Source organism: Epinephelus moara, chromosome 24 (genome assembly GCF_006386435.1).
Source record: "Epinephelus moara isolate mb chromosome 24, YSFRI_EMoa_1.0, whole genome shotgun sequence".
Lineage (NCBI taxonomy): Eukaryota > Metazoa > Chordata > Actinopteri > Perciformes > Serranidae > Epinephelus > Epinephelus moara.
The window spans coordinates 33,549,748-33,567,744 of NC_065529.1; the positions used below are offsets into that span (position 1 = coordinate 33,549,748).

General features: G+C 41.3%; 1 protein-coding gene across 1 annotated transcript in view; it reads right to left on the reverse strand.

Annotated features, from left to right (window-relative positions):
- Positions 1-17,997, reverse strand: part of kif5ab (kinesin family member 5A, b) — a 105,994-nt gene that overhangs the window by 45,846 nt on the left and 42,151 nt on the right. Inside the window, exons 10-14 of the mRNA XM_050039040.1 lie at positions 16,392-16,540; positions 13,009-13,157; positions 7,560-7,768; positions 3,927-3,995; positions 2,464-2,670 (exon numbers count right to left, since the gene is read on the reverse strand). Coding sequence (XP_049894997.1) covers positions 2,464-2,670; positions 3,927-3,995; positions 7,560-7,768; positions 13,009-13,157; positions 16,392-16,540 — 783 coding nt within the window. The remainder of the gene's footprint in view (positions 1-2,463; positions 2,671-3,926; positions 3,996-7,559; positions 7,769-13,008; positions 13,158-16,391; positions 16,541-17,997) is intronic.

The following is a 17,997-nucleotide window of genomic DNA, read 5'->3' on the forward strand; positions in this document are numbered from 1 at the left end:
CTGCTGAGTCAGTTTGACATCCTGGATATATCCTTCAAACACAGACTGTAGACCCCTCTGTCTGCTTCTCTCTGGAATCACTGTTTCATTTTTCCATAAATACGATAATATTTCTTCAGGGAGTGTTGCAGGTTACAGTGAGGGCTCCATGCTTACTGCAACAGCTTGTTGGACCATCACAAAGGGGCGGGGCTTAGCGAAAGGTCAATTCCATATTAAGACGCTAATTAGTTTGCTTTTTGTGGTCTTGTCCTTTATTCTTCCTTGTATGTTTGTTTAGTACCCAAAATGATGCATGGTACCTACTCCACGGAAGTCTGTATTACTACTTTCAACATGCTGCGCAGCCTACACCAGTCACACAGGGACTCACACTCCCAACTGGAGCTAAAGCAGGCCCCCAGGACTCTACTCAGCCTTGAAGCCAATTTTTCCCAGTGACCACTCGTGATGCATCAATAAAAAATCCCCTGTAGCCCAGAAAGCATTTTCCCCTTAGGCCACTATTATTAAAGAGACGTCTGTAAAACTGTTGAGGGCACCTTGAACTGCAAACACAGTCGATTATGACTCTTTCTGTTATTAATTTTTGATGCACAGAGGTTTTATATTTGTAAAACATTCCTCAAGCTGAGAAGAGTTTTAAAAATCCGTAACAGCACCACAGTATAAAGTCTTTGAGCCTAGCAGTAGCTCACAGGTGGGGCCAGTGGGAGAAACACTACTGCGCATATACTACAATAGGCCGCGTACTCTGGAAGTAAACCCAGTTGCTAGGAGCTTTTTTTGGTGTATGCGCCAGGCAAGCAACTCCACTGGAATGAGTAGGCGTCAATCTTGGGATCTAGTATCTATTATAAATCTATGAACTGAGGAGGGGAGGGTGTGTTAAATCATTAGTGGGTGTGGCTCCAGAGGAAGATGGTCCCATTTGCTGTGCGACTGTGTCTAAGTGTACTGTTCTTTATCTTAACTACTTGTGTGCTACTCCATGGATGTAAAAAGAGACTGTGCTGTAAGTGAAAGTCTTTATTTGCTGGTAGACTTGAGATTGGCACTGGTTAGAATGATTACGCACCTCCAACCAGCAAGGAGGCTCTCGGAAAGTGACGCAGTATTTACAGCTCAGGGCATCCCAAAAGACACATACTATTATTTGTCCACCCAAAATGCTAAGCGCACATATTGAGTATGTAGTGTGTAGTATGTGATTAGGTACACAGCATCTAATTATTGCACAGAAAAACAGGACATCACTTTTTCCAACTGAGCCCCGCACATCTCAAATCAGTAAGACAAGCACAGATAAAAATAAATACAGAAATCTCCAATGCAAAATAACCAAAACTGTTCAAACTTTGGCAGATAATATTATGCTCATATGGGAACGCAACACTCATACTAAGAAGCTATGTTTTTCTCAAAGAAGAAAAGGTTTTCAGGGCATCTGAGTTCTCATGATTTAAAAAATAAAACATCTTCAAACCATCACTTCTTGAAAATGCAGATTTTAAGACTCTTCAAAGCCTCAAAAACTGACATGAATACGCCTGGTTCTCTTCACAGTCACTGAAAGGATTGTTTTAATAAAAGCATTAACAACTTAATTTCACAGGCTTTTGCAGATAAACGATGCCAGATTTATTAATTGAAATTTAATCTTTGTCAACACTGAATTTTGTCCTCATGTGACCGAGCTATTCAAGTGGAAACCACAGAGTCTGAAATTAAGTTATGTGATGACTCTGAATACTGACCTTAATCAAGAGAGGTCAGACTTGTGCTCTTGGTAGCTGCAGTTTTTAACGGTTTATTTGTGGTCACAGTGCAAAACAACCAGTCACGTCTCCTAGAATTAATCAATTCACAGCTTGTGCCATCGCTGCCAGAGAGTCTGAGAGTGAATTCAGGCTCGAGCTGAAGAAAAGCCAGTGCTTGTGGTAATTGGAACCATATTTGTGACTGTATGTCAAGTTGTTGATTAATGTCTCGACTGATTATGAAAAATGAAATAGGGTTTAGGTTGTTCTTCCCATCCTTAATACTTAAATATTTCTTTCTCATACGTTTAGTTTTTCTTGCATGCATGACTGCTGCCTGCACAATTTATCATAATGTTCTCTCTTATCTTTCCTTTCACGCAGCTCTCTAATTTTACTCATTATCGCTCTAATTGCATTTTGAACCAGTAGTTCGACACGTTCTTGAAAAGACAGGGACTTAAATGGATAGATGGTTAGATTATTGTGCACCCAAATACTCATTTTCTCTTTTTTCCCCTCTAAATGTGCTCTCCTCACGTATGTACTACAGCTCAGTATATGTCCATGATTTATCAGCTAATCCATCTCTGTCACTGCCTCATTGTTTTTCTTTTTCTCTTCATCATTCTTCATATTTTCCCGTGTTTTCTTTATCTTTCTTCATGGCATGAATCTGAGCCTCCAGGAAGCAAAAACCCACCATTTTCTTTGCAAGCTCTTCAGCCAGCAGCTTATTCTGCACGCTTTTCTCCTCAACCTCCAGGCTCTTCTGGTCGTAGTTGACTGCCAGCTCCTCCAGGGCCTGAAGGACCTCCTTCACCTCAGCCTTAGCGTGTTCATTCTCCGTTTGCAGCCTGCCGAGCTCAGACTGCACCTTCTCGCTGTCTCCCCTGGATGATGCCAGGAGCTGAGGGATACAGAGGTTTCACAGCTGAACATAAATTGTAAATAAAGAAAGATTTGATTCATAAAAGGGAGCAGAGGAAGTCAAGTGTACGTGAGCATGCACACAATAAGCATCATCTGCATTATTCACAGGGCAGAGCTGCTGGTTTTTAATAAAACATAATTGTGGGGTTTATCTTGTTCTCTTGGTGATAACTGATAAGCCTGTGTACAAACCTCGTTACACAATACAGGTGTGATTTAACAGATAACACACATTTTAAATACTCATCTCGGGCTATTACTTGACACTGTAAGAGCTGACATAATTTTGCCACCACAATGTTTGCTTACATGTGCACTGCTGAGGCCCACTGTGGGCCATTTTACTGAATGAAGGTCATTAAAGGTAGATGTTGCTCTACCCAGGGTGCCGGGATGTTTGCACCGTGGCATACAGCTTCTCTTTGGCCAGATGGATGTAAAATCATGTTACTGCGCACACAGCTAAGGTTGGGTAGTTACCATCACGTCAGCTCAGCCCACAGCAGACCCATTTTGGAATATGAATGGACTAATTTTGCGAATGCGTAGTCTTTTACTCAGCAGTGCACTCCATGCCAGCGCTTGGTTCAGGCTGTTTAACCCACTGGTTAAGGCTCTTTCTGTATACATGCTGTAAATACTGCTTGTAATTGCATTTTAATGGAGTCTTTTAATTGCTGTTCTTCCCATAAGTAGCACATACTGGCAGACAAACCTCTTTACTGTAGATTTGTGTGAGAAAAAGGCTGTAAAACCACTTCCTGCTACATAAAAGGTCTCTGAATTCACTAAGAAGGTGGAGTCATGCTCATCCGCAGCATTTTTAATCACAGATCAGATCAATAGAAAGCATCTGTTTGTTTGCATATCAGCTACAATGTCAGCCATGGACTAAAATAAGCAACACTTCCCATAACATGCTTCAATCCTTCATCAATCTATGTATTGATCCTTCCTTCTAATCATTTGTGTCTGAGCAGCCACTGAAACCAATTCTGCTCTAACCTGCTGTTAACACGCAAATACACTTATGTTTAAACAATAATGCTCTGTGTTCTTCAAGTGCTTTCTGGCACCTGGAAAAGTGATTTCTTTTTCTCATTCCTCTCAAGGGCGAGATAATAAACTCTTGCGGCTGAGTTCTATTCAAAGTGTGGTATTGATTGCTACATGCAGCCTACCGTGAGCCATTTAACCAAACTGATGAAAGAATGTAAAACTACAGTCTTTTACCTCCTCCTGGTCGAGCATCTGCTCCTTCAGTTTCTCCACCATCTGGCTCTGGTGGTTGATCTCATCATCCTTCAGTGGCAAGGAGGCATGTAGAGACAAACAGTTCATTAACGGTGTTACGTATTAGTCATGCTGGTACAGTACAGATTTGTACACTGCTGTATTTTGGGTTCGATGTCCAGTCAACTGAATAAATGAGAGATATGCTGTAGTACAACAGTAGTGACTTAGTGACTGATGGAGACAGCAATTTTTGAAATTGGTCCTGTATTGAGAGACAGAGCTGCAGCCACAGCAGCAAAACAGGCTCTAATGTAATCCCTACAGGCAACTGTGCAATGTCAATTTATGTCCATTGAAAGAGCTTGTTTTGCCACTGACAGTCTCAGATTGTAAATATAAGTGTCGGACAACATTATGGAAAGGATCCCTACTGAGAAATGAAATGTTTTTCTTTATCTTTCACTGATCAGCTCTGTTTGTTAGTGTCTGTAACCAAGTCTTGCTCGAGGGGAAGTCTCAATCTGACATCTCACGAACATTTCCACAATGTCAAAAGCCTAATATTCCACAATGACACTGACCATGTTTTAAGCCCAGTTCAGACAGGCAAACAGGCCTTTCTGCAACATTCTAAAAACCTGCCTGTTCACATCAATGCAACTAGATGAGATTGTGTGTCATCTCTATGCAACAATTCTCTGTACTTCTGTTCTGATTTCCACCTTTAAGGCTTATTTTGTGGCTGAATATAATAAGTAGCTTCTTAAAATATGAATGAGGACAGTGATAGTGAGATACTGGCTACAGTTGCATTTGTAGTAGGTAAACATCTGCAGTCATTTGGACTTGATCAGTGGACTTCACTACAAACCGACTAGCTATTGAAATTGGTGACGTGCCTCATGTTCTAAAACCAGCCGACTGACCGGCTGGGTCGCAGGTGACACTATCAGCCGGCTTGAGTCAAGCTCAGATCGGCCAGTTCACACCACTGCACCTTTTCTCTGCAACTTTCTAAAATGGTTTCATCTCATCCCAAATCATCAGTCTGAACTGGGCTTTAGATATAGGGTTTCCACATATTTTCACAGTCAAAATTTTCAAACTTTTCCTTGCCTTGTTGAGGACCCATAAAACCAACAGAAGTGTATAGTATACTTTACTCCAAATGGTAAGTATTGTATGAAAAATAAACAGCAACCTTTTCCAGTCTATAATAGTTAGTTACATTCATATTCACTTCAAACTACAGGCACAGTCTATACACTGTCCTTTGTTTTAAAAACCTGTACAAGCAGTTATATCAGACTGAATCACTGACTTTCATGCATGAGGGAAAATAGAATTGATTGTATTATAAGTGTATTCTTAATGCATTTGATTATAAACCTGGATTTAAGTCTGGAACAACAACGCTTCAATGACCAGTTAAAATGAAACTGAAGTGAAAACTGAATGCCTTAGGCCACATAAGTCAATTGCTCCATCTCATGCAGTACAATCTAAAAGCAGTGAGCCATTGGTGTGGAAACATGTTCAATTCTGGTGTCTTGATTCCAGCTAGCAGGCATGCAAAAAGAGAGAGACACTGTGCAGGAAGAAAATCAAAAAATATGTAGTGATGCTAAACAAAACGCCGTTATGGAGTAACACATATTACACTACATTACATTAACAGCTACAGAAAATACATTTGGTGTTATGTTACATTACATGGAAGGTTTTTCACTGAGGATTACTGTAATAATTTTACTACACACCACAAAATTCTATGACTTTTCTGAAAATGTCAATGATTTTTACGAATTCCACGACTTTTCCTGGCCTGGAAAATGAGATTGTGAGATTCCATGACTTTTCCTAGTTTACCATGACCGTTGGAAGCCAGTAGATAACACCAAGCTATGCTTTCTGTACTCCAACACAACAAACTCTTTCCAACACTCATCTCTCCAACACTGACTAATGAAGCTCAGCGTAAGTTCAATCAGGAAAACCTTTCTCATGCTCACCCTTTCACATTTTTCTCCATCCCACTCACCACTACTCCCTCTAATCAGCTGACTATGGGTGTTCACTCCTCTAGTTATCCAATCACACTTTGCCACGATCTCTCAGCCAATCAGGATGCCACTGCAAAATTTTAAATCTGCTCTCTCTTCTGCTGCTGTCAGCCATCATTTTAGGCAGAATCTTAGCACTTTCCTCCCCGGTCACCTCAAGCCATCGTATCCAGAGTCCAGGGCAAGCTCTAAAAGACTCATTCCTCTACTCATCCAGATTATCGGCACTTCTCCATCTTCCTCTCATCTCATCTTCACCACCTCCACCACCAGCGTCTAGACCCCGGGAGGGTTCCCTATTCGACTATGGATTCATCACTCTCCTTAAATCAAACCATCTCTACGGGGTCTAATCGCCAAAGACTTTCCACATTCTTATTCATTCGTTCACATGTTAATAAATATTCTTTTACCATAAAAACGTGTCTCTCCTGACTGAAATGTTTTCATCATTGTTTTTTCTGGAACAAGTCACTTCACGTGAGGTTTCAGAATGAGACTTCTCTTTGTGCGAGACTTGGGCACAATAACACAGAGACAAGTGATAGGTAAGGAAAAACATTTCATTCCTCTATGTGGTTCTTTCCGTAGTGTTGCTAGACACTTCCACTAACAATCTGAGCATATTGGTGGCAAAAACAAGTATTTTTAGTGGATGCAAAGTGATGGTGCACAGTTGCCTGGAGGGATTACACTGCAGCCTGTTTCACCACTTCCACTGCGGCAGGTTCTTTCAATACTGGACCAATTTAAAAAGTTGTCTCCATTAGTCATGACACAGAAACATGGAAAAACAGGGTCAAGATTGAAAACACCAAAGTTTCCCTTTAATGCAGTGTAATCAAGAACAAAAGCACACTATATTAATGAGGATATGTCAAATTACAGTTCAAAAGGCATATGTTTGATGGTCTGTGGTCGATAGATCATGAATACCACAGTGGCAAAAACAAGCTCCAGAGACACTGCATGGTCTGCGCATAAATTTAACATGTTACATAAAATATTCTGCCTAGGGTCTGCTGGAGCTAGTTTACCATGTGAGCAGGGGAAAAAAACAAAGTGTATGCATCCCCATGGAACGCCCCGTACAGTATGTGCAGCATACACCTGGATGTGCCTGCATGTGTGAAAATGTCAGAAGTCGTATATGTTATGTGTGAAGAGGCATTTTTCTCAACACAATATACAAACTGTGTTACTGCACTGACACAAAACTAGTTCTGCATATTTAATGGATTATGTTAATAAAAGCAATAAAACTACACACCTCAGCACCGTGGAGCAGAGCATACGTGAGCACAGATGATGATGTGTTAACTAAATGAAATCTTTAATGCCTTTCAATGTGGAACATTACTATTTCCCCCAGTGACATCTATTCTTAACAGTAGCTACATTAGTCACTACTACGTGTCTGATCCTGAATTCATTTATATGAATAATACATGTGTGATATGCTCTTTGTGTTCATGTGCGCATACCATTACAAAAATCTCATCCATTGTGTGTAAACAGCTCTACAATCATGCACACAAATGGTCCCGATGCGGCATCCATTCATCACCTTATCATCCAGCTGTTTGTAAAGCTTGCGGATCTCCTCCTCATATTTCTGCCGCTCCTCCTCAGAGATGTGAACCACAATGGAAGAGGCAACTGAGCAAGGGCTGCAGGGGCTGCAGATGTCAGGGAGCGGCTCCTCGGATTCAGGAGGCACCAGGGGGACGTCCTCAGATTCTGGGCTCAGATCCTCGAATGCAACAACATCCTCACCTACTGACAAGGGACAAAATATTAATTTTTATGTGTTGCTGTTATCGCTGAAAAATCCTTCACTATGGATTAATGCATAAAAAGGGGATTAGCAGGATAATCTTCAGCATATGTCCTTTCCTTGCTCCTGAATACATTTAAATCTCAGGTTGGAGATATGTCTGTGCAATAAATGAGCTTTCCTTTTTACGAACTTAACAGCAGTACAAAATACCAGACCTTTATAACATTAAAATGTCAGTTATCTGTGTTTGGCTCTGGCTCAGACTCCTGCAGTAGTTCACAAAGAAACAGGAGTGGAGCCATTGAATGCAGAGTGAAAAATTGCAAAAATAAAACAAAAAAGGACCTTCTCAAAGGACCTGCACATGGTGAAACGCACTCCTCACTGTGCTGACAAGCAAATAGCACCTCTGAGCTCCTGTGCTATTTGCACGTATTTAAATTAGGTAATATGCGTACATTTGGCACAAAATTAGTCCTAAATGAGCCTAACTGCATTTCACTGCAGTTCACTTCACTAAGATCAGCACTAATAGCCACTCATGGTTACAGTGAAGTAATTAGTGTTTCAGAGTTGATAGTAACTGAAGTGCATTGCCTGATATCATTTCATTTGTCGTATCTTCTTTCATACTCTGACGGTGTGCATTTGAAAACAACAACAGCACTGACAGACTGGGATATTAAATACCAAATACGGTTTCTCTCTGTCATGTTTAAATTCCTTGCCTTAAGTTTTGAGGAACGCCTCTGCCATTCTCTCTGCTGTTGTTCTGCCTCCTGCGTTCTTGGTTCAATGGCAGCATTCATACTTTGCCACATGGATAATTGCAATCAGATGCAAGAAAATAAGGCAAAGTGCACTCAGCTGCAAAACTTTATGAGCTTGTCTGTGCTGTAATATCATTAGAGTGATATCTTTTGTGAATTGAACCTTGACACGGGGCGGATAGCAGTTGCAAGTGATGCGCAACTTATGGTGCTATCAGCTGCCGCAAGCCATTCTTTGTGAATTCGCCTGCACTGACAGCTACTCTGGATTGTAATGCATTGTAATTGTAATGCTCTTCCTCAGGCAGCACTGAGAGTTTGACGATGAGCTTTCTTCCACTGTTGTTTGTGTGACTCCAGTATTTCACAGCACCGATTTGACTGCTGGAAGGACAATCAATTGGGAAATTGCGTGGTTTGCCCCTTTAACTCAAGGTCGAAGTAATCCAGTTAAGACAATACACCTAAGGAACACCTTTCATTGATTAGGTCTTCTTGCCTAGTTGAAGGTGTGCTAATCAATAAAGAATAGCAGCTGGTTAGATGTAAGAAAAACCTGAAAACATATGGCTGTACACAAGAGGAGATCTCCGTCAAGACTGTAGATGGAGGAAATGGGGTGGAATTTACTGTATGAGACAGCTGGTCCTGTCTTTGGGCCATCCTGGTCTAAAGAATTGGCTAATGTGGTACAAGATGGAGGTCAACAGCATACTGCTTAGGGAGTTCCTGGCCTGAGATGGGCAACAATATAGGGAGCAGTGACTGGGGGGTGGGGGCAACGATGTTGTCAAAATGATCCATTAGGAAATTAAAAGTACTAAATTGTTAGAGAGACACGCAGGAAGAGAGTGGAGTGAGAGGTTGTGTGTGTGTGTGTGTGTGTGTGTGTGTTTGAAGAACAGAAACGGAGAGGGATGTAGCAATAAAGGGAATAATTTTCACTGATAGGTGTTCAATAAAGATGTGTTACAGCATTTTAAAAATTCAGGTCAAACACTGAGGGAATGATCTTCAAGAAAAACAGCGGACAGGATTCATTACACGGCTTGAATGTCAACCAATCACTACCATTGAGTGCGCTGACATTTGAATTGACCTACAGTCCAGCAGGAGATGATGCCTCGAAATGTGTGTGTGTGTGTGTGTGTGTGTGTGTGTGCAATTAGGAGTGACTATGTGTGTTTCTGGTGCTTCATGCAGGTGTGTGTGCTGACATGGGAAAAGACCAGCTTAAGTTACAATTTTGGTTATTACTAATACATAAGGATTCATAAAACATAACCCCCTCCAGCATTTGGTGCCTTCAGCACAATAAGAGGGGAATCCAATTATACAAAGTGTAAAAGTCTGAATAATATTAAACAGAAGTTGCCAAAAAGGGATTTTTAAGTGTTTTGGGCACAAGGCCAGCAAGTCTGTTTGGCTGCTCTCCTCGCGTATCTCCACTGGCATGTATTCAGATGATATCAAATGAGGTTAAATCTGCACTTACGTGGACTGAAAAATAATGTCCGCGGGCTAGCAGGCCGGTAACATCTTCATTCCTGTTAGTAAGTGCTCTGCCATGCATGAAAAGAGACTGGAAAAAGGAACAAGAACTACAGGTACATTTACTGTAGAGATTTTTCTATAGGGGACCAATACACTTACAATCTTTTACTGCATAGGAAGCTGGTTGTTTTCACCAAACATTAAATCAAATCTTAAAACTGTGATAAAATCTCATTTGTTTGGTGTCATCTACAGTAGTTTAACAACACCTGTCTATATCTGGTATTAATATGCACCTTGGGTGATCAGAACACAAGTAGACAGTGTTAAATACAAGTGAAAAAAACACCAAGAGACTGAGGTGGTCTGGGATACATTTGACCACATATCTTTTGTTGTGTAAACGCTGATGTGTCCCTGATCAAGACTAATAGCCTGTTTAGACCTGGTACTATCATGCATCTTGAGTGATCACAAGTCAATAGCGCTAAATACAAGTGTAAACGACCACCGAGAGGCATTGTGATCCAATCACTAAAACCACTTACTGAGGTGGTCTGGGACGCATTTGACCATATATCTTTTAAACACTAATGCATCCCTGACAAGGATTACATCATCAGGGCAGGACGTGGTGGTTGTTTTGGTAACAGTGTGCTAATGCTCTATAACTTAATCATTTTATGTCACTCTGGACACATTGCTGCATGACCATCCATTGTTTTGCCCTATAGAAGAAGACGTGTTGAATTTTGTGGACAGGGATATCTTCAGCTGTACTGACACCACCGCTAACATGACTAGCACATGCTACGGAGCAGATAGCAAAAGTGTGTTTGTAATAACTGTGCACGGAGCAGTGATGAAATCAGAACACAAGTGGTCAGCTGTGTAAACAGCGATGTGTCTCAGCTGTCTACTTGTGTTTGGATCACCGAAATGCATGTTAATACTAGGTATAAACCCTGGGTTGGATAAAGTGTTGGGCAACCATCAATCATTTTGCCCTGGGGAAGAAGATGTGTTGGATTCTGCTGACAGCGATATCTCCAGCTGTACTGACAAAACCACTAATGTGACCGGGCAGAGAGTGGACGTTAAGGCCTTTCCCAAACCACCCGCTACACCTTCTCTCTACCCACTTCCACTCCATTTCCTCATTCAAGTGAAGAGTCTGCCACACTGACTGCCATCCCAAACCAGTGGTGGGCAAGTGGAAGTGGGTCATTAAAGACGTTCCGTACAATGTAAGTTCCGTGCGACTACTTGTACAAACACAAACTACTCACTTTATTGTAAAGTGTTGTATATTTACAGGGTCTGTTGCAAAAACTAAGCAGCTTATGAAGATCAAAGTAAAAAAAAACAAGAGGATGTTTACAAAAAGATAAATGCTATCAAAGAAGCTGTATTTATACCCTATACCTTAATGAAAGGTGCTTCATTCAGCTGTGAAGTTGACTAGAAACAGTTACACTGCGTGATGGAGTGGGAATAAATAGGGCCTGGTTTGGGAAAGGCACACAATAACTGTGCATGGGGCCCTTTGACCTTCTAGCATAATTGATGTAGGCAGTAACGAACTCTGAACACAAGTGGTCAGCTGGAAACAGCAATGTGTCTCGGCTCTCCACTTGCAAAATGCATGTTGATACCAGATGTAAACAGGTTAGTCAACAAGCAGGCTGTAGCTTTGAGCTGAATGCTAACATCCTCATGCTAACATGTTAACAGTAACCAACACGCTGATGCTTAGTTGGGATAATTGGGTAATTGGGACAGTTGGCAGCAGCTCAGTCCATAGGGACTTGGGTTGGGAACCGGAGGGTCGCCGATTCAAGTCCCCATGCAGCCGAAGTGTGGAGCGTGGCGTGGTAGCTAACTGCTCAAGGCACCTGTCCAAGGCAGCCCCCTCGCTCTGACATGTCGCCATTTAATGCATGTAAGTCCTTTTTGTGCATGTGTGTGTATTTCGGGCCTGTGTGTGTATGACAACAAAGTGAACAAAAATTGAATTAATAAAGGGATTAATAAAGTGTATCTTCTTCTTCTTATGTTTACTATGCTTGCCATCTAAGTTCAGCGTGTTAGCATGCTAACATTTGCTAACTAGCAATAAGCACAAACTACTGTACAGCTGAGGATGACAAAAATAGGTTGCAGTAGTATTTGTTTTGCAGATGGTCATAAACCAAAGTATTGGACAAATTGGTAATATTACCTGGTGGTGCTAGATGAAAGTAGTTATTAGAATACATCCTGAGGAGGACATTAATGTCCGTAGCAAACTGTAAAGGTGTGGCATGGTGTTTTTCTGTTTTTTCACCATGAGTGCCACGAACAGCGATTGTTTTTACCAAGACATTCCCAGCTGGGACCGTGCCACCAAAAGGAGGTATTTAAAGCCAAAACATGATCTTTTCCTAACCACAACCAAGTTGTTTTTGTGCCTAACCTAACCACTAAATAACCACAGCGTCACTGAAATGTGATGATACGCAAAGATTCAACGTATCATACATAATACATGATAAAAAAAACGTCAAGTATCTGCGGTTTGTAGAAACGTACAATGTCAACATTTATGCTGGGGAAACGGGTTGATAGTTGTCAAGACAATTCACTCATATCCACAAATATCAACCTTGTTTTGACACAGGATGAAAAGTAAAAGGGTCACCAAGGTCATTAGGATTCATCCTCTGGGAACCATGAACCTAAAAAACCTTCCTGGCAATCCATCTAATATTGGTCGAGCTATTTCAGCCTGGACCAAAGTGGTGGAACAACAAACCACCATCCCACTTGTGTGGCTAAAAATATAAACGTATTATTATTCTGGCACTAAATACAAAAAGTACTGATAATGTCAAAATGCCCGGGCAACAATTTTTCATGGTTCTTCCCCAGAAGGAGACTTAGATATTTCATGTTTTTGTGTGCTGCCAGCATGATATCAGCGTGAGTATTACCATTCCTCCAGCGGTTCAGCTCAGCCTCCAGTCTTTGAACAGTCTCCTTCAATGACCTGTTCTTCTCCTTTTCCTTTTCGTACTTCTTCTTCCACTGCTCTGCTGTGAGCTCCAGGTTCACTGATACAGTATTTCTGATGGTCTTGGCTCTAATTGGAGGGATGCAGGGAGAAAGAGCACAAGAGAGGAAGGGGGGGCAGCGTGAGGGTAGGAGGGTGAGAGGAGAAGATGTAGGAAAGAGGGGAAAAAGAAAGTGTAAGAGAACAGAGGAACTGTCAACAGGGGTATTTCAACCCTGGCTGCTCAATGAAAATGGGCTTGCATCTCATTAATTGGTATGCAAATTGGGTTTCTGCCAACTGTGTTTGATGGTGCATGTAGAGAGAGGGAGGTATACGGAGGCAAGAATCACAATGACAGAAACCCTTCAGACCTCTTCACATCAAAATATAGCAATCACACATTTAATAAGAGGATAAAAGCACTGTATGTGACCTTAAATTATTGCTAAATTGTGATGCCAATAAGGGGCATCACAGAGTTGAAACATTCATGATGCTACGGCAGCAGCCCTCAGCTCCGACTGTGAATTCCACATCAGTGGCTATCACTTAATTTCACACTCCAGTGAGAATACACTGTTGTCCTTATTCATTTATTCCCTGATATTAACGCGACAAACAGCCCTATCTTACGTTGTCTCATCACATCAGAGATAAGTCAACACTCTGTTTGGATAGCGAGGTGCTGATAATCAAACATCAGGTGACAATAACATTAACGTTGAACAAAGCGGTAATGGTTAGTTTATGTACTTCATCTATGTACACACATCCACAGTCCAAACATAGATCTGCACGTTACACACAACCTGTACGTTTGTAGACCTTTTTCTGCAACAATATTGTCACTTGTAACACTGATAACACTGAAATATCTAAATATAGTCTGACAATTATTTGTTGAACGCTCTGAGACCTGCAGGGCTGTCAGCGATCCTAGGCGACATTCCTGTCTGTAAGGGGCTGTAGCGGGCTGAGATTCAGAGTGGTAATGAAAACTAGATGACCTAAAGAATCCAGTGGTCCCAACTATGTCATGCTAGCTTCTCAGGATGGGGGGCTAAACAACCCTCCAAAGTTAGTCCCTGATCAAACAGAAAGCAGCTGGAGGCGGCTTTTTCTATAATTGTTTTTATAGAGAATGAAACTTTTTGCTCGTGTTTCTGCTCTATAGGCGCCTGGCGTTTTTGACGGATGTCAACTCTTTTTTCTTCATCTTCTTTCCCATTGTCCAATCGGATGTTTTAAGAGGCGGGCCTTCTGTGGTGGTCACGACAACAAGTTTACAGTTGGTAAACAATGGAGGAGAACCTGGTGGTAGTGGTTGCTGGATACCCAGAGCTATATGGCCCCAACAATAGACAGCAGGTTGTCAAACTGCCCCAAATCATCCTTAAATATGCCTGGAAAAGGCCATTTTGGAGGCGAAGCTCCTGGACCAACTGGTGGTAATCCCCAAGATCCACCCTCTTTTTTAGGGTCTCATGTACCCACACAGATCTCTGTTTCCCTGTGCCCAACAAAATATTTGCTGACAGCTTCTCACCCTAAACCAGAGCTACGGCAAGTACCCTCTGCCTGAACATTTTAGGAACTAGATGCTGATTACTGGGGGAAAAAATGGTTGATTTATCATACGGGAAGGATGTGATGGGGTGGTTGCCTGGCAACAATAAAAAGGCGCAGCAGCTGTTTTTTTACTAGTGGCATTCAATTTTTTTAAAAAGGCAGTGCGGTGTGCCTTGCGTTTTGCAACCTGCAAAACGCTTTCTGTGTGATGGGGGCCTTAGGCTGAATTTTAGCGAGGGAAAGACGGCATGGCAGTATCTGAATAAAAATGGTTCCATGGATACCCACAAGTCTGCCCTTTACAGGCATGCCCACTTTATGCTAGTCCCATGCAGTCCTGTGCAAAACCATGTCATTTTTTGAATGCAGTACAGATATTTCTGCATACTTGAGTCCATAAACAGTCTTGAATTATACACTGGGTATGACTGGAAAGTAGAGGATTCAATGAGCCTAATTTTATTCATGTGTGGTGATGTTAACCCCCATATGAGCCATTTTATTGTCATGAGACCATTTTAACGACCCACAGTGACCTCTAGGATAATCACAGCCTCATGAAACTTTACAGCCACAAACTAAAGACCTCGGGCATTTAGAGGATATATGGCTTTAATAGGTGTATGGACAATAAGGGGATTTCTTAGCAGTTTTCAGAACATAAGTGCTCGCCAAAACCTCCAAATGTCAAAAGTTTTTAATTCCAAATCACAGCATGAATTTTTCTGTGGTGTTCCTCGAGGTCTTGCTGTCTGTTTTTACCATTTTTATCAATTCACAAGTGGTAAAAAATGCTTAAATTGGCACCAAATCTGTGTAAGAAATGGTATCAACCCAAAAATGATATGAATGAACATAATTGAGCATGAGGGAATGGCCATCCTATATTTCCATCATAATGTTCTGAACGCTGGGGCTGAACACAGTCAAACTTTCAAACTTTGAACAGGCGTCTAACCAAAACACTTTGAGGATTTATGACCAGAAAAACCCGACAGACGATGCTGAGCTGCATCTCAAATTAATCTTGAGGTTCCTGACTTTCAGATGATGTGTATCACTTTTATGTGGCATATACTGTTGACCTGCTATCTCTCCCTAAAGATCCCCTGTCTCCCCTCTAAAAAGACAAAAATGGGTCTATGGTGGGTCTCAGAGGGTTTATGTCATGTCATAGTATTTGTGGTGCCATATTGATTTTAATGAATAGATTAATCATGGTGTCAAACAGCTTCCGTGGCTGACACAGAGAGATAAGAGACCAAATCTTCTGTTCGGTTAAATTCAAATATGCACTGTGGATTTCTGTCGTTCCCTTTTCTCAGCCATGCATTATTTATTTCACCCAACACTCTCATGTCAGTCACTATTCAAGGAATTTATTGGTGAAGGAAAGAGGCTGGAGATGGATAAGGAGGCTTTTTCGGGATCTTTTCTTTCTATCTGTGAGTTTCTCTGAGTTGACCGTGAGCAATGGGAGCAGAAAGCTGGCGAGCAAACCAAATCTCTGCCTCTGTGAGTGCAGCTTACCCTCAAGATTACAAAATAAAAGCTCTTTAAGCAATCCCAACACGATCACAAACCACACACAAACCCTGCCTCCAAAGCAGGGTGTCAAAAGGAAAGTTGGGTGCAGTAAAATGTGAACAGCATATCTGAGTTGAGCACATTACAGCAGAAACAGCTGCAGCTGAGCCAGACACACATGTACAGTGCAGCAGCCCATGGCTACTTAGCATGGAAGCATGTTACCGTTGGCCAAACATCAAGGTGGACTTGGTCTCTACATCGTTGTAGCTGGAGGGAGAGCAACAGATGAACATGGTGGTGCGGCAGTTCCCGCCCAGCGAGTCCTGTAAGATGCGAGTCATCTTGCTGTCGCGGTACGGTACGTGGGATTTCTACAATGACATACAGAGAGAAAGGAAGAAAGGCATAAAAAAGAGACAGATAGAAGAGGATTAAAAGACCGCAGAGGGCACTCTGAATTGCTGTATCACCATGCACATGCCTTTCTTCTTAAAAACTAAAAATAATGTTGTGAGCATCAGCACAGAACAAAGGAAGAATAAAAGGTTTCTCTCTGTCTGCTGCATCATTCACAGTATTACCTTTTTAACCTCTGGAGCGCCTTCAAAAAGACTGTGTCCTTGGCTAATGAATAAAGAATGAATGGCGGTAGATTTATAAAAGATTTGTGGGGCATTCACAGTTTGTGAGCCCTTCCATTAGGTTTATGAGGAATTCCCTGAGCCCTCCTGGTTATATAATAGAAGATGGTGTATATTTTAATTACGATGATGGAGCTTGGAAGGGTTATGGAATGGGCAGACTGCAATGAGTGAGTGAATTTGCTGGTTGAGTTTGGTGCAAGATGGAAAGGAGCCACCAGCTATAGCAGCATTGGGGGTTTTGGACAAGGGGACAGAAAACTAGCTAACATGTCACTGTAGCGTTAACCAATACAAACACATGACAACAATGTCAGTATGGAAGGATTCTGGAAAACACCGGACGAGGATCACATTTCATTGTTTTTACATTTGGTGCCGACATTTTTGCTTTCTACAACATCTGTAAATGGCAACTGTGGTACTGTGGTGTTAACGTTGGAAAAAGGTTGTGGCTATGACAAATAAAATATGTTTAACCCTTAGGTGCATAAGTGGGGTCAAAAGTGACCCCAGGGGTTGTTTTTCTTCAATATCTAGGGAATTAAACGTTTTTATCATTTCATATTCCAGGTATTCCTCACAAAACATGTTTTTGACATGAAGCCATTTGCATTTTAAAAAAAAAATTATATACATTTTAAGAAATTGTTGTTTTTGTATCACTACCCCACTCTTCCATAAGTGGGGTCAAAAATGACCCCAAGCATTTCCTAAAGAATATCAAGGGTTAGACCTAGGAATCTTTGATTCTTATCAACTGTGACTGTCAGGTATACATTTACTGTCGCACTTACACATCTAATGCCAGCAGTCTCACCACCCAGGAGGATTTTTATACAGCAACATACATCTAAGTATTATATTCTTGGAATAAAATATGAACTTATTTTCCATATCCATGACTTTTGTGTGATAAAGTATACTATTATTGTCATCAAATTAGCCTACTTTGTAGTTAGCTAACACTAGCTAACTAAGTTAGCTAGTGTTAGCTAACTACAATGTAGGTACTAGTTAGCTAACTACTATGTAATGTCAGTACTGTAATGTTAGCAAGCTAACATTACTGCATTTGTTGTGTAGAGATAAGCAGACTTACTATGATATTTATAGCTTCCTTGTTATAAAATCTAACCCATTAGGTAGCCTATTATACTATTATTGATTATTCAGTGATGTCATTA